General features: G+C 50.6%; 1 protein-coding gene across 1 annotated transcript in view; it reads right to left on the bottom strand.

Moving 5' to 3' along the window:
• PCP4 (Purkinje cell protein 4) overlaps positions 1-15,368 on the bottom strand; it is a 52,225-nt gene extending 36,857 nt beyond the window's left edge. Inside the window, exon 1 of the mRNA XM_006754317.2 lies at positions 15,268-15,368. Within this exon, the coding sequence (XP_006754380.1) occupies positions 15,268-15,276 (9 nt within the window). The 5' untranslated portion in view covers positions 15,277-15,368. The remainder of the gene's footprint in view (positions 1-15,267) is intronic.
• Between the last annotated feature and the right edge of the window lie 4,607 nt (positions 15,369-19,975).

Below are 19,975 nucleotides of genomic sequence, written 5' to 3'. Positions count from 1 at the left end.
CTGGGTGTAGTCGAAGGACAGCAAAGCGCGGCCAAAACCACAGCATGAAGGTGCCCGGGCCGGGAGGACGTGCCCTGCCGGCCGCTCCACAGCCAGCCATCCCGGGCCTGGGTGGTCCCTCGCCATGGCCACGTGGTTCCACATGGTCAAGCCCACGTGATCTACAGAACGCAACTCCCTCACCGGGGCAGCCAAGTGATGAGCAGGAGAAGAAAGGACCCAACAGCCACCGTGAAACCAGAGAAGCCATTTAGGGCGGAGTGAACGGTGACGCTTCCGGGTTTGGCAGACATTTCCTTGTCTTTGCACCAAGTACCAGGCCCTGTCTCTGCAAACGCAAACAGCTTAGCACCTCTACCCTGGGCGGTGGATACGACAACTCTGCCAGCTTGATAGAGACGGAGCTTGAGAGAGAGAGGCTTAGTGACCCACCCAAGGACCCAGGGCTGCTACGTGGAGGGGATGCAGTTGGATCAGGGCAGGCTGCACACTTGCCACTGGCTGGGGAGGTGGGGAACCCGACTTTGGCAGCTCCCTCTGCCACCAAGGGCACAGACACTTTATGCCTCAGTCCATCAGGTGGCACGAGGTGGGGGGGAATCAGGCTTCCTGACCCTCCTCATTGTGCAAATCCATGCCATCATCATGCAAAATTCTGTGCGTGACAATGCACGGACCATAGCAGGAAAGAGATGGGGTGAACACACTTTACAAGATTGTTGGGGTTCAGCACCCACTCTGACACCAAACCTGCAGACGTGGTCGTGCACCTGTGAGGTCGTGGCCCCAGAACCACGCAGACAGCTCTGGCTCGGGGGTCCCTCTACCTGGGCATCCTGATCTGTGTTCCACACGTGTAACTGGCTCCACGGCCTCGTGTCCGCGCCATCCTCCCACGAAAGCTACAGCTCGGCCCTCGCGCCGACTTCCCGTGAGGAAGAGCAGATGAGCGCTCGGGAGGCTGTGCTGCCCAGGCCTCTCCCTCCGCGCCGGCGCTCCAGGCTCCGAGCTGCACACTTTCTTTTTTTTGGTCATGAAGAGGCAGACAGCTCTAGGCCCCACTCAACTAACACGGAAATCGCTTCGGGACACGGCAGAAGCCTGAGCTTGTGCGCTCTTAGAAGAAAAGGGAAAGCTTTGTCCTAAATCAGCTGTGGAGACACAGATTAGAAATCAGGATAAAAGCTGCATAGACCACGTGATCAGCTGCTCCCTGGGGAGGTGAGAATTCCAGCTACCTCGCCCTGAAGATGAAATGTGCACATCCCACCACCATCCTCACCAGCACCACCTACCAACTCAGTCCCGCAGCTGTGTCTCCTTCATAGTGGGTATTTGCTCCATATTTTATTTTAAAATCTCTCCAAAATCCAGAACAACATCATTTGCTGGAGAATAAAGCCTGCTGTACTTTGGTCAAAGGTTGCCTTCCAAGTGCTCACGCCTCTGAGGGGCTTCCTATCTGCACTCAGTGACCCCGGCTCTTCCTGCAATAAGAGCCCTTTCCTTCCCAGCACAGCAATGTCTCTTTAACGAGACATCTGCCTTCTGTGTCCCCTGCCAGGCACACTCAGGACAGAAGGTGAGGACAGAGGTCGCAGGACAAGACAGGCCACCAAAGCGTTCCTCTGAGTGAACAACCAGCACTCTGTGAAGACGATTGGGATCAGAATTGGGGGGATTTTCCACATGGGGTTACAGTTTAGCATCTATGTGATCTTTAAAATATATGCACTTTCTAGGGGTCCTGAATCCATTTTGTTATTCCATCCTCACAATAGGCCTGTATCACCTGGTTTCTAGTTCAAGCATCTGCTAGGTGGGCTCTCTATCTATAAGCCTGCTGTATCTATCCATCCACCCATCCATCCACCCATTCATCCACCCATCTATCCACCCATCCATCCAGCTATCCATCCATCCATCCATCCATCCATCCATCCACCCATGCATCTATCTGTCTTTTTACCACTAAAAAGCCATCAGGCAGCCCCACCCTTACCCAGGTGTGCAGGAGAAGAAAGGCCACTTCATGGCTGGGCGACCTGTGCAGTCACATGGGGCCTCTGGCTTAGTCCCCGAGCTTGATTTAATGCTCTGCCAGAATTGTCATGAAACTCTTCATAATGTTTCACATGGAGCCCACATTTCTGTTTTCCACTGAGCCCCATAGAGTGTCCCAGGACCAGTCCCTGCTGCCCAATCACAGGCTCTCAGACCCCAACTCTGCCTGAGCCACCGACACTCAGAAGAGTTCATTGCAGAGGCAGATGGAGCGGATAGTTGCAGGACTGTTGCTTGTTTTTAAATTGCCTCATTTCTGAGGAGACCTGCTAGACTGTTCGCCACGTCCCGCTTCCCGGCTGTAATACCACAGGGACCGAGGGGCGGGAGGCGGTCCCCTGAGGGCACTGTTTGCAGCTCTGAAGTCGCATTACGCTGCATTTATATTTTTGTCATGTGCGAATTCAAAATGCTCATCCAAAATTCCACCGTGGGGAGCTCTCGCCTGAATTTCAGCCAAATCCGGCTCTCAGTGAGAACTCAGCAAAAAAATGATGACATGGAAATTCACAAAACAGCATCCCCAGAAATGAGCTGAATCTGTTTTGAAGACGAGAAAAGTTAAATCTAGATGAACAAAATAAATTAGCAAACAAAAAGGAAACAGACTCATAGATAGCGAGCAGGCTGACAGCTGACAGGAGGTTGTGGGACTGGGTAGAAAAGATGAAGGGACTAGGCAAAAAAAAAAAAAAAAAAAATTCACAGACACAGACAACAGTATGGTGACTACCAGCGGGGAAAGAGGTGGGGGAGGTAGAAGAGGGTTAAGGGGAGATAAGTGGTGATGGAAGGAGACTTGAATTGGGGTGGTGAACACATAATACAATATACAGATGATATATTCTAGAATTGTACACCTGAAAGCTATATAATCTTATTAACCAATGTCACCCAAAAATATTCGATTAAAAAATAAATAAATAAATAAATCTAGATGAAAAAATAACCATGAATTTGCAGGAGGTATTTGGTAGAAGTACTTGACAAATTGCTACATCTATTTTAAGAAGTTATCTTCAAGAAGAGATAAAATAGCTCATGCCCTAGCCAGTTTGACTCAGTGGATAGAGCATTGGTCCAGGGACTGAAGGGTCACAGGTTCCATTCCAGTCAAGGGTATGACCTTGGTTGTAGGCGCAATCCCCGATTCTGGTCAGGGCGCTTGCGGGAGGCAATCAATTAATGTGTCTCTCTCACATCGATGTTTCTCTCTCTGTGTGTCTCTCCCCCTTCCTTCCGCTCTCTCTAAAAATCAACGGAAAAATCTCCTCAGGTGAGTATTAACAAAACAAACAAACAAAAAAGAAGAGATAAGATAGCTCACATTTCTGAGGTATAGAACATTGCTGGAAATAATATTTGCGTCGTGGCACTGGGAAGGCTCAGAATGGCTCCCAAGGAATGTAAGAATGTGAGAGCAGGGTAAGTCAGGTGACATTCTTTACACACACACACACCTGAAAACAACCTCCATTTTTTTTGTGGTAAATAAAACAGTGATAATGATGAAGTCCCTGTGGTAAATAGTTTTTCTTAATCAAAGAATAACTGAAAAGAAAAAAAAACTTTCAAGTATTTTTTAAATTATTTTTTTTCAACCTCACTTGAGGATATTTTTCCATTGATTTTTAGGGAAAGTAGAAAAAAAAGGGAAAGACAGAGAGGAACATTGATGTGAGAGAAACACATCTGCACCAGCCCTGACCGGGGCCCAGGCCAGGGAGGAGCCTGCAACTAAGGTATGTGCCCTTGACTGGAATCAAACCCAAGACCCTTTGGTCCACCAGCCAATGGTCTATCCACTGAGCCAAACTGATTATGTCTTTTTAACGTTTTATTGATTTTAGAGAGGAAGAGAGAGGGAGAGGGAGAGATAGAAGCATCAATGATGAGAGAGAACCATTGATCTGTTGCCTCTTGCACGGCCCCCACTGGGGATCGAGCCCCGACCCCGGCATGGGCCCTGACCGGGAATCTAACCATGACCTCAACCACTCAACCACTGAGCCACGCCAGGCTGAGCTAAAATTTATGACTTTTAAGATTAACCATTAGTTATGGTGGCTGTTCTTCAACCAATATTGTACTGAGCCCCTACTTTTGTAAGCATCGACTCTATGGGAAGGTTTCTCTGAACGGTTCCACCTCCCTGCCCCACCCCACCCAACACACACACACACACACATACACACACACACACAAGGGCTTAACCAGCTCCCTGGCCCTCCGTTTGTACAGTGAACGCAGATACCCTCTGTGTGGACCCTGGAGTCCAGTTAATATGATGTGGTTCTGTCTTGTCTACTCCCCCCTACGGCCTGTGAGTGGTAAGGACTCTGTCTTATTCCACAAACTCCAACACAACATGGTTTCTCCATCAATGTGGGTTGAGTGGTATGTGCTGGGGACATGAAAAGGTATAGGAAACACAATCCCTTTCTTTTAAAGTTTCCTAATTTAGAAGGCAGAAAGAAACGTGACTGACAAAATAAGTGATTACCGATTGTACATGTGACAGTTTTGACCACAGAAAGGGCCACCACTCCCTGAGAAAATGTTCTCTAAGCGTTTCATTTGGGGGTTCAGAACGCTCTTTCTTATTCCCACGGAGCCAGGGAGGGTAAAGCAAGGAGTGGAGGTGACTGGTGTGCACTCAAGGCCAGGGAAACTGCCAGGCCAGGCGGAAGAGAACTTTGTCAACAGAGACCTTAAGGAGACGGTTCGCAGGAGCACGCCCTGCCCATATTCACCGTGTTCTCCCTGTGTGATTGGCATGGGGTGGGGCTAGGGTGGGGGTCCGGAGGTCAGAGGGCAAACCCAAGTCTCTGCAAATAAAGTAGAAGACCTGGTGAAGGACAGAATGTCTTCGCTACGACTTCTGTGGCTGCCCTTTTTTTGCACTGGAGACTAATAAAAATATCCAGGACAGCATTATTTTTCATGTGTCCCATGTCTAAGTCCTAAATGGAATTGGGACAAGTGAAAAAAATGGGTTGTATAGAGGATATGACAGAAAATGAGACATTTAATAGGATAGGAAATGTGTGAGTGAAGCCTAGACTGGCTTTTCCGTGGGAAGCTCTATGATTTTAAATAAGATTCGCCTTAGGGCACTCACTTCCCTATTTTAAAATGACTACTTTGAATGAAATGACAAGTACGGCCTCCTTAATCCCCTGAATTCTAAGTGGGGCCATAGACACGACCTCCTTTCTCTAGGTCAGTGGCCTGTAAGCAGGCTGCCTGCACCCGGGGAGGGGCAGGGCCACCCCGCTCAGTTGATTGGGTACACAGCACAACCCCAGGGGGCGCCATTGGCACACACCGCAGTCTGATGGCGCCTCTGGGCTTGGAAGGTGCTTCCTAGTTATTCTCACAGCTGTGCGCGGGAGAGAACTTCAGAATTTCTATTTATATCTGTGTAGGGTCACAGATCAATAAACAAATAGGCTTAATCAATAGCTAATATCTGATGCTGACATTGTCCCTTGGTGGGCAGGGAAGAGTGGAAGCCCCAGGACACCCTCGCTCTCGGCTTACTCTCAGAATACCACCACGTGCTGCACTGTAGCTCCTCGTGCTCCGTAAGAGGATTTATAGATTAACCGATCTACCTTAGACTACACTAATCTCCCCACAGTAGGTAAATGGATTTAAAAAATTCCTGCACAGTCACCTGCTACAACATGGATGAACCTTGGAGTCATTCTGCTGAGTCAAATGAGCCAGTCACAAAAAGACAAATACCGGATGACCCCACTTACATGCAGTAAGAAGGGAAGTCACCTTCAGAAAATACCAAGTAGAACAGTGCTGACCAGGGGTGGCGGGACAGCAAGGAGGGGAGTTGTTAACGGGGACAGGGTTTCAGTTGTAGCAGATGGACATGTTCTGCAGATCTATTTCTCAACGAGGTAAGAAAACTTAATACTACTGAATTTCACTCTGGAAAAAAAAATGGGTAAGATGGTCAATTTTATATGTTTTTTACCACAATAAAAAATTCCTGCGTAAAATTTTCACAGATTGAAAACAATACTAATAGTGCCAGCAAAAGCAACAGAACAATGCAAGTGCTAACTAACCTTTTACTGTTAGAATATCTTCCTGAGCAGTATAGGAGCTTAAAAACCACCGTCATCAACTTCGTCTCAAAAAGAAGTGGTTGCCCAGACCACGTGAACTGTAGATTTCATGCTTTTCCATTTACAATGAACTTTCACACGTGTATATTGCGCCTTGACATTTTGGCAAGAGATAATACAGCCATTGCAATGAGCAAGAGATCTAAAAGTATGGTTTGCTTCATCATTCTCTCATTTTTAAATATTTACTTTTGTGTGTTTTATACCCACACTTAATATAGTGGCACATTAGCACTTATAATTTTTAAATACATTTTTTAAAATGTATTGTGCATACATGCTCAAAAATTTATCTTTCCAATATTCATTTTTTGTATGTTTCATAACTACGCTTCACATATTAGTACATTAGCACTTACACAATTCATTTTAAAATGAATTTTTAGAAAATGCTTTGCGCATACATGTTCAAAAATTTTTCCAGAAAGGGTGCAGTACCAAAAACTGTGGAGATGCTGATTCTAGAGGAGTGATCCCCAAGGTCCCTGTGGACCCCAAGCCCTTGTTCTGGGCTGATCTGTGGGAGGGCTGCTGGGGCAGTGCCAAGGAGCGGAGAGGCTTTCAGTGTCAGCTCTTAACTACTTGCCGATGGCTGTTGTCAAAACAATGACAGCTGATTGTGGGAAAGTCAAAGAAGGGACTGGGTAGGCTAGTGCTCCCCCTAGGGGAGGACAGGTCATGCCTAACCACCATGACCGGTTTGGGGAGAAGACGTCCTACAGCATAATGCAGCCATTTTCCACGGGTGTACCCCAAGAATTTTATAGCACGCAATACCTAACTATGTCGTTAGGAGCACTGATCTCTTTTCCTTAGATTGTCAAATTTTAAAAAATGACACCAGCCAGCACAATAGCCGACTGGTGTGAATGCATCAGAATGATACCTATTTTTTTTGTCAGATCGGCAAAATAATAATAATAATATATATTTTTGGCGTGCCGCAGAATTTTAGTAATTAGTATATGTGTGTCATGAGATGAGAAAGGGTTGAAAATAGCGGGCAAATGGTTTGAAGCTTTGCTTATTGCTGGCTCCATCGATAGTTCTTTGACACGGATGAAGAGATACAAATTCTGAAGGCGGACTCAGCACCCTCGCCCACCCAGGATGTGGGCAGGTTTGTGTCAACACTAGTGTCTGCTGATGCCCTCTCACCGCAGGGATGGAGGGACGGGCACCGGGGATGCTCCGGCACAATTGCTCTCAGGCTCCCAAATGGACCAATTCATGGCCCTGGGGTTTCTCTGTGCATCAACCAAGTGGGGAAATGTGATAGGAAACGCCATGACACAACCAGCCTTTGCCAGCCTCAAGAAAACTGTTCTATTTTTCTAACACCTCCTAATGGTACAGTGGATATTACTTAATGAGGAAATTATGTACCGTATTTGCCGGCGTATAAGTCCCACGGGGGGGAGGGGGGGTTGGGGGAGCAGGGGTAAGTCTGCAACCAAGATATATGCCCTTGAACAGGAATAAAACAGAACCTGGGACCCTTCAGTCCACGGGCCGATGCTCTAACCACTGAATCTAACCAGCCAAGGCAAGAATCTTAAATTCTCAAACAAGTGTAATTTCTTAATATGCTGGCTAAACAAAAGAACTTGAGAGAAAGGGAGAACGTATTTCCTTGTAATATTTTTATCTTGTTTTGTTAAGACAAGTGCTCAAGAGGATTGTCAGCCTCTGGGGTCCTCTTTGCAGGCCTTGTATACAATTAAAATAACTCGTCGCTTGGTGAGAATCGTGCCCAGGACCCAGGAGGGGTGCTAGGGGGACAGCTGGCTGTGACCTTTGCCACACCTCTCCCCAGCAGCTCTGGATTGTAGGACGAGGAAAAGCATAACCTCAAACCAGCCCAGGTGCACACGCAGCCTTCAACTCGTCAGAGACTAGCATTTAAGCACTAACATTCAGAAGACGTTGCAGGCCGTTGAGAAAAGGATGGCACTATGGGTGTTTTTGTCTTGGCCAAGCCCATGCCGTCCTCGTCCTCACCCGAGGGGACCGCCATCCTCACACCAGGGGACCGACACCTTCCAGAGAAGAGCACTCCCTTCCTCTCCACTCCAGTTCCATCCGGATAGGAAAATTGCCCCATTTGCATAGTTGGACTTCCTGCTCCTTCCCCCAGAGATGTTTGCATGGGGACTTTTCACTTGTGGATGACTACCTTCCTGCTTTATGGCCCTAATTTGTCTTCCTTTTATTTATAAGGTGGCAGTTTAAGAGTAAAACATAAAATAATGGCATTTAGCAGGTGATTGATTTTTCGGCTGGCAATGTTATAAATATGGCTAAGCATTTCCCTTTCGGAAATGGAATGAGAAGTGATTCAGTGAGATTCTGAAGCGTAAGTGTAGGGCTATTTGCAAGGCACAAACAATATTCAGGCAGATTGATGCCTGGGATGTGTGACGCACGCTGAATTGCTCATGTGTAGCAGCCCAGAAATGAAGGCAGGCTGACAGGTGTGGGCCGTGGGCGTGGCCAGCTCACCTGCTCCTGGTACAGACAATGATCTATAGCTCCTGGGCATCCCCATCCCCAAAGGCGCCGCCCCAAACAGCATGGGGAATGTTTCCGAATTCCTAGCTATACTTCGCTTCATTCCAATGATTAGGAGAGGATGGTAAAGAGCTGGTGCCCGGGGACAGCAGGGGAGTGAATGGGTTCAATTCCAGGCACATATCCCAATTCTTGGTTGTAGGTTCCCCAACTTCAGTAGGAGCACGTGCGGGAGGCAACCAATCGATGTGTCACTCTCATATTGATGTCTCTCTCTCTCTCTGTCTCTCTCTCTCTCTCTCTCTCTCTCTCTTTCTTTCTCTCCCCTTTCTCTCTCCCCTCCACTCTCTCTAGCCTGCACAGGGGCACGATTCAACGTCCAGCTTCCCAGGAAACAAATGCAAGTCCATCTCTTTTTGCACCTGAATTGTCAAATATCCCTGTTTCAAGTGTAAATTAAAATATTTAAATATGCAACTATCATTAAAATATTTGTTTTAATTAATATGAGCATTGAGGGCTCCTGTTTAACTATTAATTATAATATTTAACTCGGCCACTTGCTTCCTGCATCCTGCATCAGCTGGTGGTGTCCAGTTACTGGATGGATAACTGTCGTCAAAACAGCAGCCTGGCTGACTGCGATTCCGCGCGAGGGGCCACCCCCCAAAGGCCTGCGTGGACTCTTTCCGAGCCCCCCAAGCACAGCCACGTGGGTGTCCTGCCTCCACACAGCGACTGTGTTCCTGGGCCCGGCCGGGCTCGCCTCGCGCCCGCAGTCCCTTTTGTTTGAATTTCATAGAACTTACCTGATGTGAAATAGTCACCAGGGACATCTGTGAACCGCGGGATAGGAGAGTTCCCCGCCCCTCCTCCGGCGCCCCGATTTTCCTTGACATTTTCCTAAATGTCAAGAGTCCTGGCTGTTGAGATCCTCCCCAGTTTTTCTCATTCCCTTGGCCTGCCGGGAAAGCATTTGTTTTGCATATGTGACAACGCATCCCTTTCCAGCACACAAGGATTTGCATGGTGAACACGGGTTTCAAGCCAGGAGTAAGACAGAACTTCTCTTCCCCAACCCTGTTTCTGCCACAGATCTCAACATTGAGAAAAGAGGATCTGGTCCCTGGTCACATGCATTGACCAATCCACACCCCGAAATCCAGTTATCCCTCCAGTAACTGGACACCACCAGCTGCCAAACCAGGAGCCAGCCCTTGTGGACGACAAAACATTGCCCCTGTCCTCGGAAGTTCACCATCTAGGTAGGATAACGCTGATAAACAAAATGCAACCCGCTCTGGCCACTTTTTCTCAGTGGTTAGAGCATTGGCCCCCAGATTGAAGGGTCATGGGTTCAATTCCAGGCACTTATCCCAATTCTTGGTTGCAGGTTCCCCAACCCCAGTAGGAGCACATGCAGGAGTCAACCAATCGATGTGTCACTCTCATATTGATGTCTCTCTCTCTCTCTCTCTCTCTTTCCTCCCTCCCTTCCACTCTCTCTCGAAATCAATGGGAAAAATATCCTCGGGTGAGAATTTAAAAAAAAAAAATGCCACCCATAATACTTGCTATGGACTGAATGTGTTTTTCCAAAATTCATGTGATAAAACCCTAACACCCAAAGGTAACGGCATTAGGAGTGAGGCCTGTGGGGGCTGAGTAGGAGATGAGGGTGAGGCCCTCATGAACGGGATCAGTGTCCTTATTAAGGAGACACCACCAAGCTCCCTCACCCCTTCCATCAAGTGAGGACACCGAGAGGCATCCGTGACCCAGAAGAGGGCCCTCACCCACCCATGTTGCGCCCCGATCCTGGACTTCCAGCCCCCAGAACTGTGGGCAATAAATTTCTGCTGTTTATAAACTGCCCAGCTGTGGTATTTTGTTACAGCAGCCGGAACAGAATAAAGCCAACACTTTAACAGCCTGATCTTTAATGCTGTGTTTTCTTCAAATATCAGCCAAATATAATAAAAACCTGTGCATTCGCAGCCCCTAAAATCCTTCTTCTCCCTCGGTAGGAAGCCCTTTCCAGAAAGTCATTCTAAGTTAATGAGAAAGCCCCAGGCTGGGGCTCTAATTATTCATGGGTTCAAAGAGTGCTGAGTGCCCCCTGGATGGAGCACCAGCCACAGACAGATGGCAAATGCCCTCTGCCTAGGAGCGCACCTCGAAGGAAGCCTGAGAGCAGAAATTAGAATTTCACAAAATAATGCGGAGAGTGTTCATCATACATTCAAGGCACTTTCCATCACAAAGCCCCTGCTCCCCTGTCATCGCGATCACATATTCTACTGAACCGTTAATAAAATCAACTGTAACTCATTTATTCAATCCTTCCAGGGGGAAAAACACACACACAATACATCTTGCACTCTTAGAATTCAGAAAAGAAAAACAGTGCGAGTTCTTAGTCCCACCGCGTTCCTTAATGACATGCAGGATGCGGGAAACAAATCGCATGGCAACCCCTTGTCGTCAGCCCCGCACACATTTGCATGCTGAACTGGGGCCTCTTCTCCGTTAGGAAAAGTCGGACGTCGAACCCAAGTCGTAATGGGTGTCTTTTTAGACCTAATATCTCCAGTTAGAGGAGAGAGAGTCTCTATCATTGTGTGACACAGCAAAACCATTTGGATCTTCTTATATCTTTACCGCATCACACCCCCAAATATGGTTAAAACTACACAAGACATTGAATTGTCATTTGACCTTCTGTCACTGCGCCGTGGGGGCCAGTGGCAAAATCCACATTGTGTGCCGTTACCCTCGGGATCTGTGCTTACCTGGTCAGAGACACACAGTTCCTTGCGGACCTAATCACCCCTCCATCCACCTGGGTTTAGTTCACTATTACACCGTAAGGGACACACAAGGGTGAGAATTTTCATTCTAGGTCTGTTTCCTCTTACTGTGTGTCTCACCGGCCGGTTGCCCTGACGGCTAACTAGGTAAGCCCCAAACCAGTGTCCCATGATGTTTTGTAACCAATGGCTACTTTCGACGAAGGAAAAATTGTGTCTTTCCTGTACCCCCACCCCCGCAAGGCTGAAGTGGGACCAGCCACCCCTGCTGGGCCAGCGCAATGATGGGCACAGCCTTCTGCTCTCCTTAGCGATGTCACACATAAGCAGTAGCTTCCAATTCCGTGCTAAAGACAGACATGTGGGTCGAAAGATGTGCCCTTAAACGTCCTTGGAGTGTTCCGGCGACGCCTCTGACAGGCACAGGCCTTCTCTTGCGGCCACTGTCTATGGAAGAAATGGCCATGACCCTGACGCTGAGTCACAGTGTCCCATCCAAGCCGATGACGGGAAACAGGAGGATTGGGAGGCTGCTTTCCCAGAGGGGTCTCCACCCTAATTAATAGCTGTCAGCTGATCCTGGGGCGACCCGGGGCTCCCCTCCCTCACACACAGGGCAGTGCTGCCTCCTTATGAAATCAACTCCCCGAATGTTTCCCTTTATGCGGTGACATCTCGCCGCTGGCTCTCTCCTAATAACTTCCTTTGCAAAGCAACTTGAAAAGAGGCCCCTGGCGCAGACAACGAGACACGCTGTCATTGTTTGTGGGACTCTTTTCTTCAAATCATGTCAGGTGGCTAAGCAAAGCAGGCTTTTACTCCTCCCTGGGCCTGGGGGTCCGGCGGGAGAGAGGAGGCCGCTGTGTAAATTGCACTTGGCCGCCAGGCTTCCCGAGCCGGCTCGCGCACCTAAGCCTGCACTGTGATCCCTGCTAAATGATCCTCCAGCTCATCTCCGAGCTGCTGCAGGCACAGCTGACAGACTCCAACACCGAAATGTAAATTAGACGCCCCCACACGCCACCTCCGCTCCCTCGCGTTGCCCTAACTTTGGACTTGACTTTGCTCGCTATACTTGAGCTTCTCTCTTCAATCACATGTCATTCCCCCCGAAAAGAAAAGCGTTGTCACAGGAGATACAGAAGATATTGTGTTGCACAGTCACCCAGCTTATTGCCAGCTCCAGACTCAGTTTCCCTGCCTGCCTTCCCTTAAAGACGGGAGGACCAGGAGGAGCAGAGCCCACCCCTCCCCACCCCAGGGGGCATGCGGCCCTTGGAGGGTCTCTCCACCCAGCGGGGCTCATGCCCTGGCCACAGGGGCCGCTGGGAGCTCGGGAACTCTGCAGCGGGCACTGAACCCTGACAGCTGGCGCCGGATCCATTGCCCACCAGCCTCCAATAAATCCAGGAGTCAGGGGATGGCGGGCAAAATCCTGGGCCTTGACCCTCGCAGTAATGAGGTACACGCCCAAGCCAAGAATCATCTGAAATCCGTCCCTGCCTGAGAGTCACTAAAACTAGAAGCCCCGTGTAACTCACCCAAGAGGAAAAGCTTGCAGGGCAGGGGGGATCCGGTTCCCTCCCCAGAAAGGAGCTTCTGTTCAGCTTTATTAAATGTTTTAAGCAGATTGAAGTTTTAGTCCAAGAACACATTCCCGCTCTCCAAGGAGCACCCCACCCCCCACCCCCCAGAAACTGGGAGGTCAGCCAGAGAGCTGGTGGCTGGGCTGGGGGCCAGAGGGTGGGGGCTGTGCCATGGACGGGGAGATGCTACCAGAGGGGCCCGGGGAGGCGAGGGCAGGAGTGAAGGGTTTGGTGGGCAGCAAAGGGAGGCTGTGGGATTTTGTCAACATTAAAGGAACGAGTTTGCCTGCCAGCTCCTCTGATGAAATGCGAGGGGGCGGGGGGAGCAGGGCTGCACTCCTTTCACGAAGCAGAAAGGAGGTTGTGACTCCAATCGAGGGGTGAGGTCTGGGACACTTGCTCCCCCCCCGGGGGACCCGCAGTAAGAGAGCCCCTCGGAGCTGGGCATTCTGGAAAGTTCATGAGTACGATGCTGGGCAGGAGGAGAGCTGGCAGGAGGCCCGCCGCTCCGAAGGGTTCCTGGCAGCTGACTTGTTCAAAGAAAGGGAGCCCCAGGGCGATGCCACTTCCAAGTCCTCCTTCCATATGAAATGTAAACCCCACTGCACACAGGCAGCCCTTCTTGCTGCAAGCATGGGGAGCTGACACACATAGAGAAGCTTCCGGCATCTCCAGGGAGTCTAGCAGAAAGCCCCCCACCCAAGCAAGCAGGAGATGGAGGGCTGGATCTCACATCCCTGTGCCTGCTCCGAGCCCCCACCTCCTTTTCCTCGGCTCCCACCCTCCTCCTCCTCCTCTCTCTCCTCTGGCGCCTGCTGTTCAGAGAAGCCCTCATGCACTTGGCCATCCACCTGGCGGTCAGCTGCCCGGCATTGCAGCCCATGTCCTGGGTCTGTCTTTCGCCTGCTGGTGGCTTTGAACTAGTTGACCTTGAACTTTTCTATGCCTCAATTTCCTCATCGGTCAAGTGGGAATACTACGAGCACCTATTTCACAGAGCTGTCGGGAGGCTCAAATAAGGTTACATTGAGTGGATGCTCAGTGCCCAGCTGGGCTCTGAGGCCGCGGGCCACTGGGAGCTGCTGCTGCGTGGTTACTACTGTTGTTGTTGGAAGGGTTTCCACCTATCCCTCCTCTCCCCATGCTCGCCTCCCCCTCCTCCTCGCTCAAGCCCTTGGCGCCATCCCCAACCCCGTTCCCACATCTCCTGAGGCTGCGCCCGCTGGTTCTTCCTGTCATGTTTACATCCCAAGCCACCCATCAGAGAGATAAAAGCGGCGAAGACACATTTTATTTCTGAAGTTGTTAATTTTACTCTAGACTTCCAAAAAAGGATCACCCATCTGTCAAAAAGAAGAGAAGAGGAAAGATCTTACAAAGTCATTATTTGAGTGCCAACCGAAAGGAAGTGAAAACGGACCGTCTTTGCCGCGGAGTCGCTCTAATGCATGACCCAGATCTGCCCCCTTGGAAAGAGAGAAAGAGAACATGATCTTTTAAAAACTAAAATGAGCCCCAGCAACACCGATTCTGTATAGACATACTCAGAGGAGTGACCTTCAAGTTAAAATTGTCCCTCTTCCGCCCACATCTCCCGTCTCGGAGCCGCACACCTGGAGGCGCACGGTCTCCACGGTTCCTCAGCTGGGCTCCTTCCGGGACTCCGAGAGCCGCAGATGCTGGCCGCACTGCCTCCGCCTCCCCGCGCTTCCCGCACCGAGCAGCAACACCCCTTCCCCACCTCCCCCCAGAAGCCGGCTCCCCAGCCCGCCTGCCCGCCCCCCGGAAAGCTGTCCCCGAAAACAAACACATGGGGAAGCAGCACAGATCTTCCGGAGAGCCTCCCACAACCGGCTTCCTCCTCTGAGGGCTCAACCCCAAAGCGCTTTCCAAAGTCACCATTCAATAGGAAGCAAACAATGCGTCCCTTTCTCTTTTTAAGGCGAATTTTTAAAAGTTGCAAACTTAACCGGTCTCTGCCCTTGCCCTGCAAAGCAAGCCATACATAGTGCTGGTCTTCAGAGCCAATAGTTACAGGGCTGCCTTCACAGTTCCAGAGATAACTGAGTCCCTTCTATCCCCTGTCCTCTCATCCCACCCCCGCCCCCGCTCCCCAAGTTTCCCTTTCCGAGTAGAAGGGCCGCTCACCTCGCTCATGATGCTTCACCACAGCTCCGGTCCTGCCGCTCAGCACAGAGAACTCACTGCTCAGGGGTCGCTGGCTGCTTCACCGGCCTGGCTTTCCTCTTAAAAAGGGCTGCCCCGTGGCATCATGCCTCCCTAAGCCAATGAAATGCATTCACCTGTCTGAGCAGCTGGCGGACATCTGAGAGCACACAGGGCCACCTAGTGGAAGGAAGAAGGAACACACCCCACCTCCCCGCTCCCCATTCTGTCAGGGAGAGAAGAAAAGGTTTTCTTTAAAAGTCAAAGCCAGAGGTACAAAAACTATTCATCCATTCAGCGGGGTGGGATGTCAACACTTAGAAAACATGTTTTCAGTGTCAGTGCAAAGAAGGTTCGTGTGCTGTGTTTTTTTAATATTTTTTTTTTTTACTTCAGAGAGGAAGGGAGAGGGAGAAAGAGAGAGAAACATCAACGATGAGAGAATCATTGATTGGCTGCCTCCTGCACACCCCACACGAGGGAATGTGCCCTAACCGGGAATCAAACCATGACCTCCAGGCGGCAAAAGTTCATTTTTTTAATTTTATTTTTCAATTACAGTTGACTTTCAGTATTTTATCAGTTTCAGGTGTACTGCTCAGTGGTTAGACATTTACGTAATTGACGAAGCGATTTCCCCAGTAACTCTAGTACCCACCTGGCACCACCCACAGTTATTACAGTATTGCTGACTGTGTTCCCTGTGCTGGGTTTTACGCCCCCATGACTATGCCACACCAATCCGTACTTCTTAACCCCTTCCCCTTTTGCACGCAGCCCGCCAACCCACCTCCCCTCTGGCAGCCCTCCGTTCTGTGTCTCTGAGTCTGTTCCCGTGTTGTGTGTTCGTTTATTTTGTTCTTTAAACTCTGCATGTAAGTAAAATCATATGGTATTTGTCTTTCTCTGTCAGACTTATTTCACTTACCATAATACCCTCTACGTCAGTGGTGGCGAACCTTTTGAGCTCGGCGTGTCAGCATTTTGAAAAACCCTAACTTAACTCTAGTGCCGTGTCACTAGACATTTTTTGATATTTGCAACCATAGTAAAACAAAGACTTACATTTTTTATATTTATTTTATATATATAAATGCCATTTAACAAAGAAAAACCAACCAGGAAAATGAGTTCACGTGTCACCTCTGACAGGCGTGTCATAGGTTCGCCATCACTGCTCTAGGTCCATCCATGCTGTTGCCAACGGTAAGATGTCATTCTTCTTTATGGCCGAGTAGTGTTCCATCCTCCCCTCGTCTATAGTTGGGCCCATGCCCCCTCACCCACCCCCCATGGGCTGTTTCCACCGCTTGCTGTTGGAAGTTTGTTCTTAAAGGGAGAGCAGCTCTGAGGCACGTGTGTGCTGGGTCTCATCCCTCCTTGTCTTCCGGGCCCTGCAGCTTCCCCCGCCCCTGGTGGCACCAACCTCAGCTGTTAGAGTTGAACATTTCCACTCCTTCTCCCCGAGCCCAGTTCCCCAGGCTCTTCATCCTGCTGGAGGGCACGAGAGGACTGGCCGTGGACCTGGAGGTGCGCGCTGTGACAGGAGAGGGAGGAGGTCCCCGGCTTTCTCTGTGGTGGGCATGACGTGGCCAGCGGCGGAAGCCTCGGCTTGACTCTGGAGTGTGCTGAAGGTCGGACGGCCTCACCCTGTCCACGTCTCTATGCAGAGGTTTAGTCTTGTCCAGCCCAGGACTCGTGATGCCTGAAGAGTCTCCACGGCAGCCAGCGGGCCCCCGACTGTCCCAGGGCGGATGCTCAGAGCTGAGACGCAGGGGCTGCCCGTCTCCATGACCCATCGCTGGTCACGGTGACCCCTGCCACTTGCCAGCTCCCACTGGTCCCAGAGCCCAGCAGAGCCTCGCATGGTAACAACGACGCCATGTCATGGCAAACACCCCAAGCGATGAGCTGCCCAGGGCCTAATGGAGGTACAGGCATAGCCAAGCGGTGGCTACCAAATAGCTCACGTGGTTAAATCGGTGAGCCCTGGGTGGCTGGTACCAACCTCAGACACCTCACAAGGCCTCAGCCACCACCCCAACACGGAGACACGCGGTCCAGAGCTCCCCATGGGGTCAGTGCCGAGCGCAGCCCCATCTCCAGTTGTCGTCCACTGGCTTCTCTATGGCCAAGATGGACTCACCCTTCAACTCCTGCCCCCGTGGGCTCCTCCCTCTCTTACATCACACTCCCCGGAGCTTTCATCCCACCTCCACACAGGCCTTCTCCAGGTTTTCTGTCGCCAGTGGCCACCCCACCTCTCCACCCCACCTCTCCGCCCCACCTCTCCACCCCACCTCTCCACCCCACTTCTCCACCCCACCTCTCCACCCCTTCTCTCCACCCCATCTCTCCACCCCACCTCTCCACCCCAACCATCATGGCAATCCTACTTCTCTCCCTACTGCCTTCCCTCCTCATCGCCAGGGAAGGACCGATATTATAGATTTTTTCATAAAAAATTATGGGACCGCCTGTGGGACTCTGCCATGGCCGCCGAGCAGTGTGAGACAGGTGGCATAGCCAGCACCTGGAGGAGACTCTGGGAAAGAAAAGAAGGATCTTCAGGGGAATTTGATCAGGTTTCCCACGTGGCATTCAACGGACCCGATAGTTTCTCCAGGACGTCTCTACCTCATGTTCATGAGCGTGGAGCTGTGTCGCTCTGGGGGACACAGAGGACATGCTGAGGATGGTCACAGAGAGAGAACTGAGCTTCCGTGGGAAACCGGCACCCACGAGTCACACAGAAGCAAGTGAGTGTGTACCCCACACAGTTCCACGGATGCTCGCTGCCACCGAATGCCCCTCCGATCACGTCCCAACAGGTGGGCCCTCAGACCCTCTCCCAGCCCCACCCATTCTCTTTGGGAGGTGGCGTGCCAACCTGACCAGCCATCAGACCAGGATGAGGTCCATCAGCAAAGACGCCCTGGACCTCATCTCAGAAGCCCGAGGGACAGCATGCTAAGTGGATGGTCTTTGAACCTTCCCATGTGGGTCTGCCAGGAGGTCAAGTGTGAGAATCATTGCTCGAAGCAGTGATAGCATGCCCACACATGCACACACGCACACACACACCTCTCACTCCTTCCAAACTTTCCAGGCTCCCTCCTGCCCCTGCCTCCTCTCCCGACCTCCCTTTAGGACCTGTGTTGCCATTGTTGACTGTCACAAGCACCAATCTTCTGTAAGCAGCTGCAACACATCACTGCCTGACTGTCCTCACATCAGGAAAACACAAGACACGGTAGATGGAGTCCCAGGGCAGAGCCCCGCACCTTAATCCTTGACCCAAGCGATCGTTTCTGCATGAGCTTGGCAGGGTCTCTCCATCCCTCAGCGCCGCCTTTCCTCCACGGGCGATGCAGGAATATTAAAACCTCACGTCTGCCAACCTAAGCAGAAATATATGCGCTGGATGTATTGAGCTGGGAAATAAATTTTGAAAGAACTTCAAGAGAATTAGATCTACAGCTTCCTATATTAGATCTCGGGGAATGCTTCAACCTTGCTGAATTAAAATACAGACATGCGGTCCCATAATTTATGAAAAAATCTATAATATCGGTAGATTACTGTCATCTTCGTGGACACGCGATCCTGCCTGGAGGTGCAGAGCCGGACCGGGCCATCTTTCAAAGTCTCTCTTTGGGATGATTTATAGGGACACTGTGGAGGGATGGCCCGGGGCTTCTCATCAGACATCACAAATGCATCGTGTGTGTGCAATCTCTGAGCTTCCGGACGGAGAGAGAAGGTGCTCATCCTCCTGGAGTGGGGGCATCGGGCCCATGCCCGTGGCGGGGATCCTCCCTCCCTCTGCCTTCACTCCTCCCCAACCACAGGCCAAGCACAGTCCCTGGGCGTCCATGCACCCCCACCTGGGTCTCAGAACGCCACACCCTGTGGGGTGGGCCCAGTGGGCTCCTGCCCTTGATCGGCCCCAGTTCCTGCAGTTTTGAATTTGAATCCTTCCTCCGGAGTCTAGCCTCTGCCAACCTCTGGGTGTCACGTGATCCAGAGCCAGGCGGTCATCCCGGTCCTCTCTACGGATGTGAAAATGCAACGTCATCCTGCACACCTCTGTGTATTGCAGTGGTTCATGCCCGTGGGTGCTTGTTTACACAAACCCTGCCTCTTACCTCCTTGACTTAAGCCTCCTGAAAGGGGGCAAGGCCACCACCATCCCCCAGCCTTCTGTCCGTCCCCCTACCCTCCCCCCCCACTGTTTTCTGTCCGTACCCGCCCCCGACCCCTGTGCCTGGCACCGAGTCGGCTCCAAAACTTCACCGAGTGTGCATGTTGCCGTAGAAAGTAAACTCTTCTTTCTATAAAATTAGATTCACTTTCCAAAGCCCACATATAAGAATTTTATCTTTGGAAAATGAGAAAAGGGATGATATTTAAAAATCTCTATGCAGTCAGATTTTAAGCCAACTTTTTAAAACATTAAAAAAAAATGTTCTGGCAAAACGGACCTGTTTAAAACCTGGACGGCTGTGCTTTGTCGCCTTTTTAAAGAGAAAATAGATTGATAGGAATGTTAGGCCGTGGCTTTCCTTCCGAAGTTTCAGCAAATAACACGGCACACCTGCCACTTGGTCCCCACCAGCACCCTGCTCTCCCCACACCCTCTGTGCGCTAGCGGTCGCCCTCACCTGGCCACTCAGGAGAACAGTGTACA

The sequence above is a fragment of the Myotis davidii genome, unplaced genomic scaffold, assembly GCF_000327345.1.
Source record: "Myotis davidii unplaced genomic scaffold, ASM32734v1 scaffold512, whole genome shotgun sequence".
NCBI lineage: Eukaryota > Metazoa > Chordata > Mammalia > Chiroptera > Vespertilionidae > Myotis > Myotis davidii.
The sequence above is the reverse complement of the archived record's forward strand: the minus strand, read 5'-3'. Positions and strand labels throughout refer to the sequence as shown.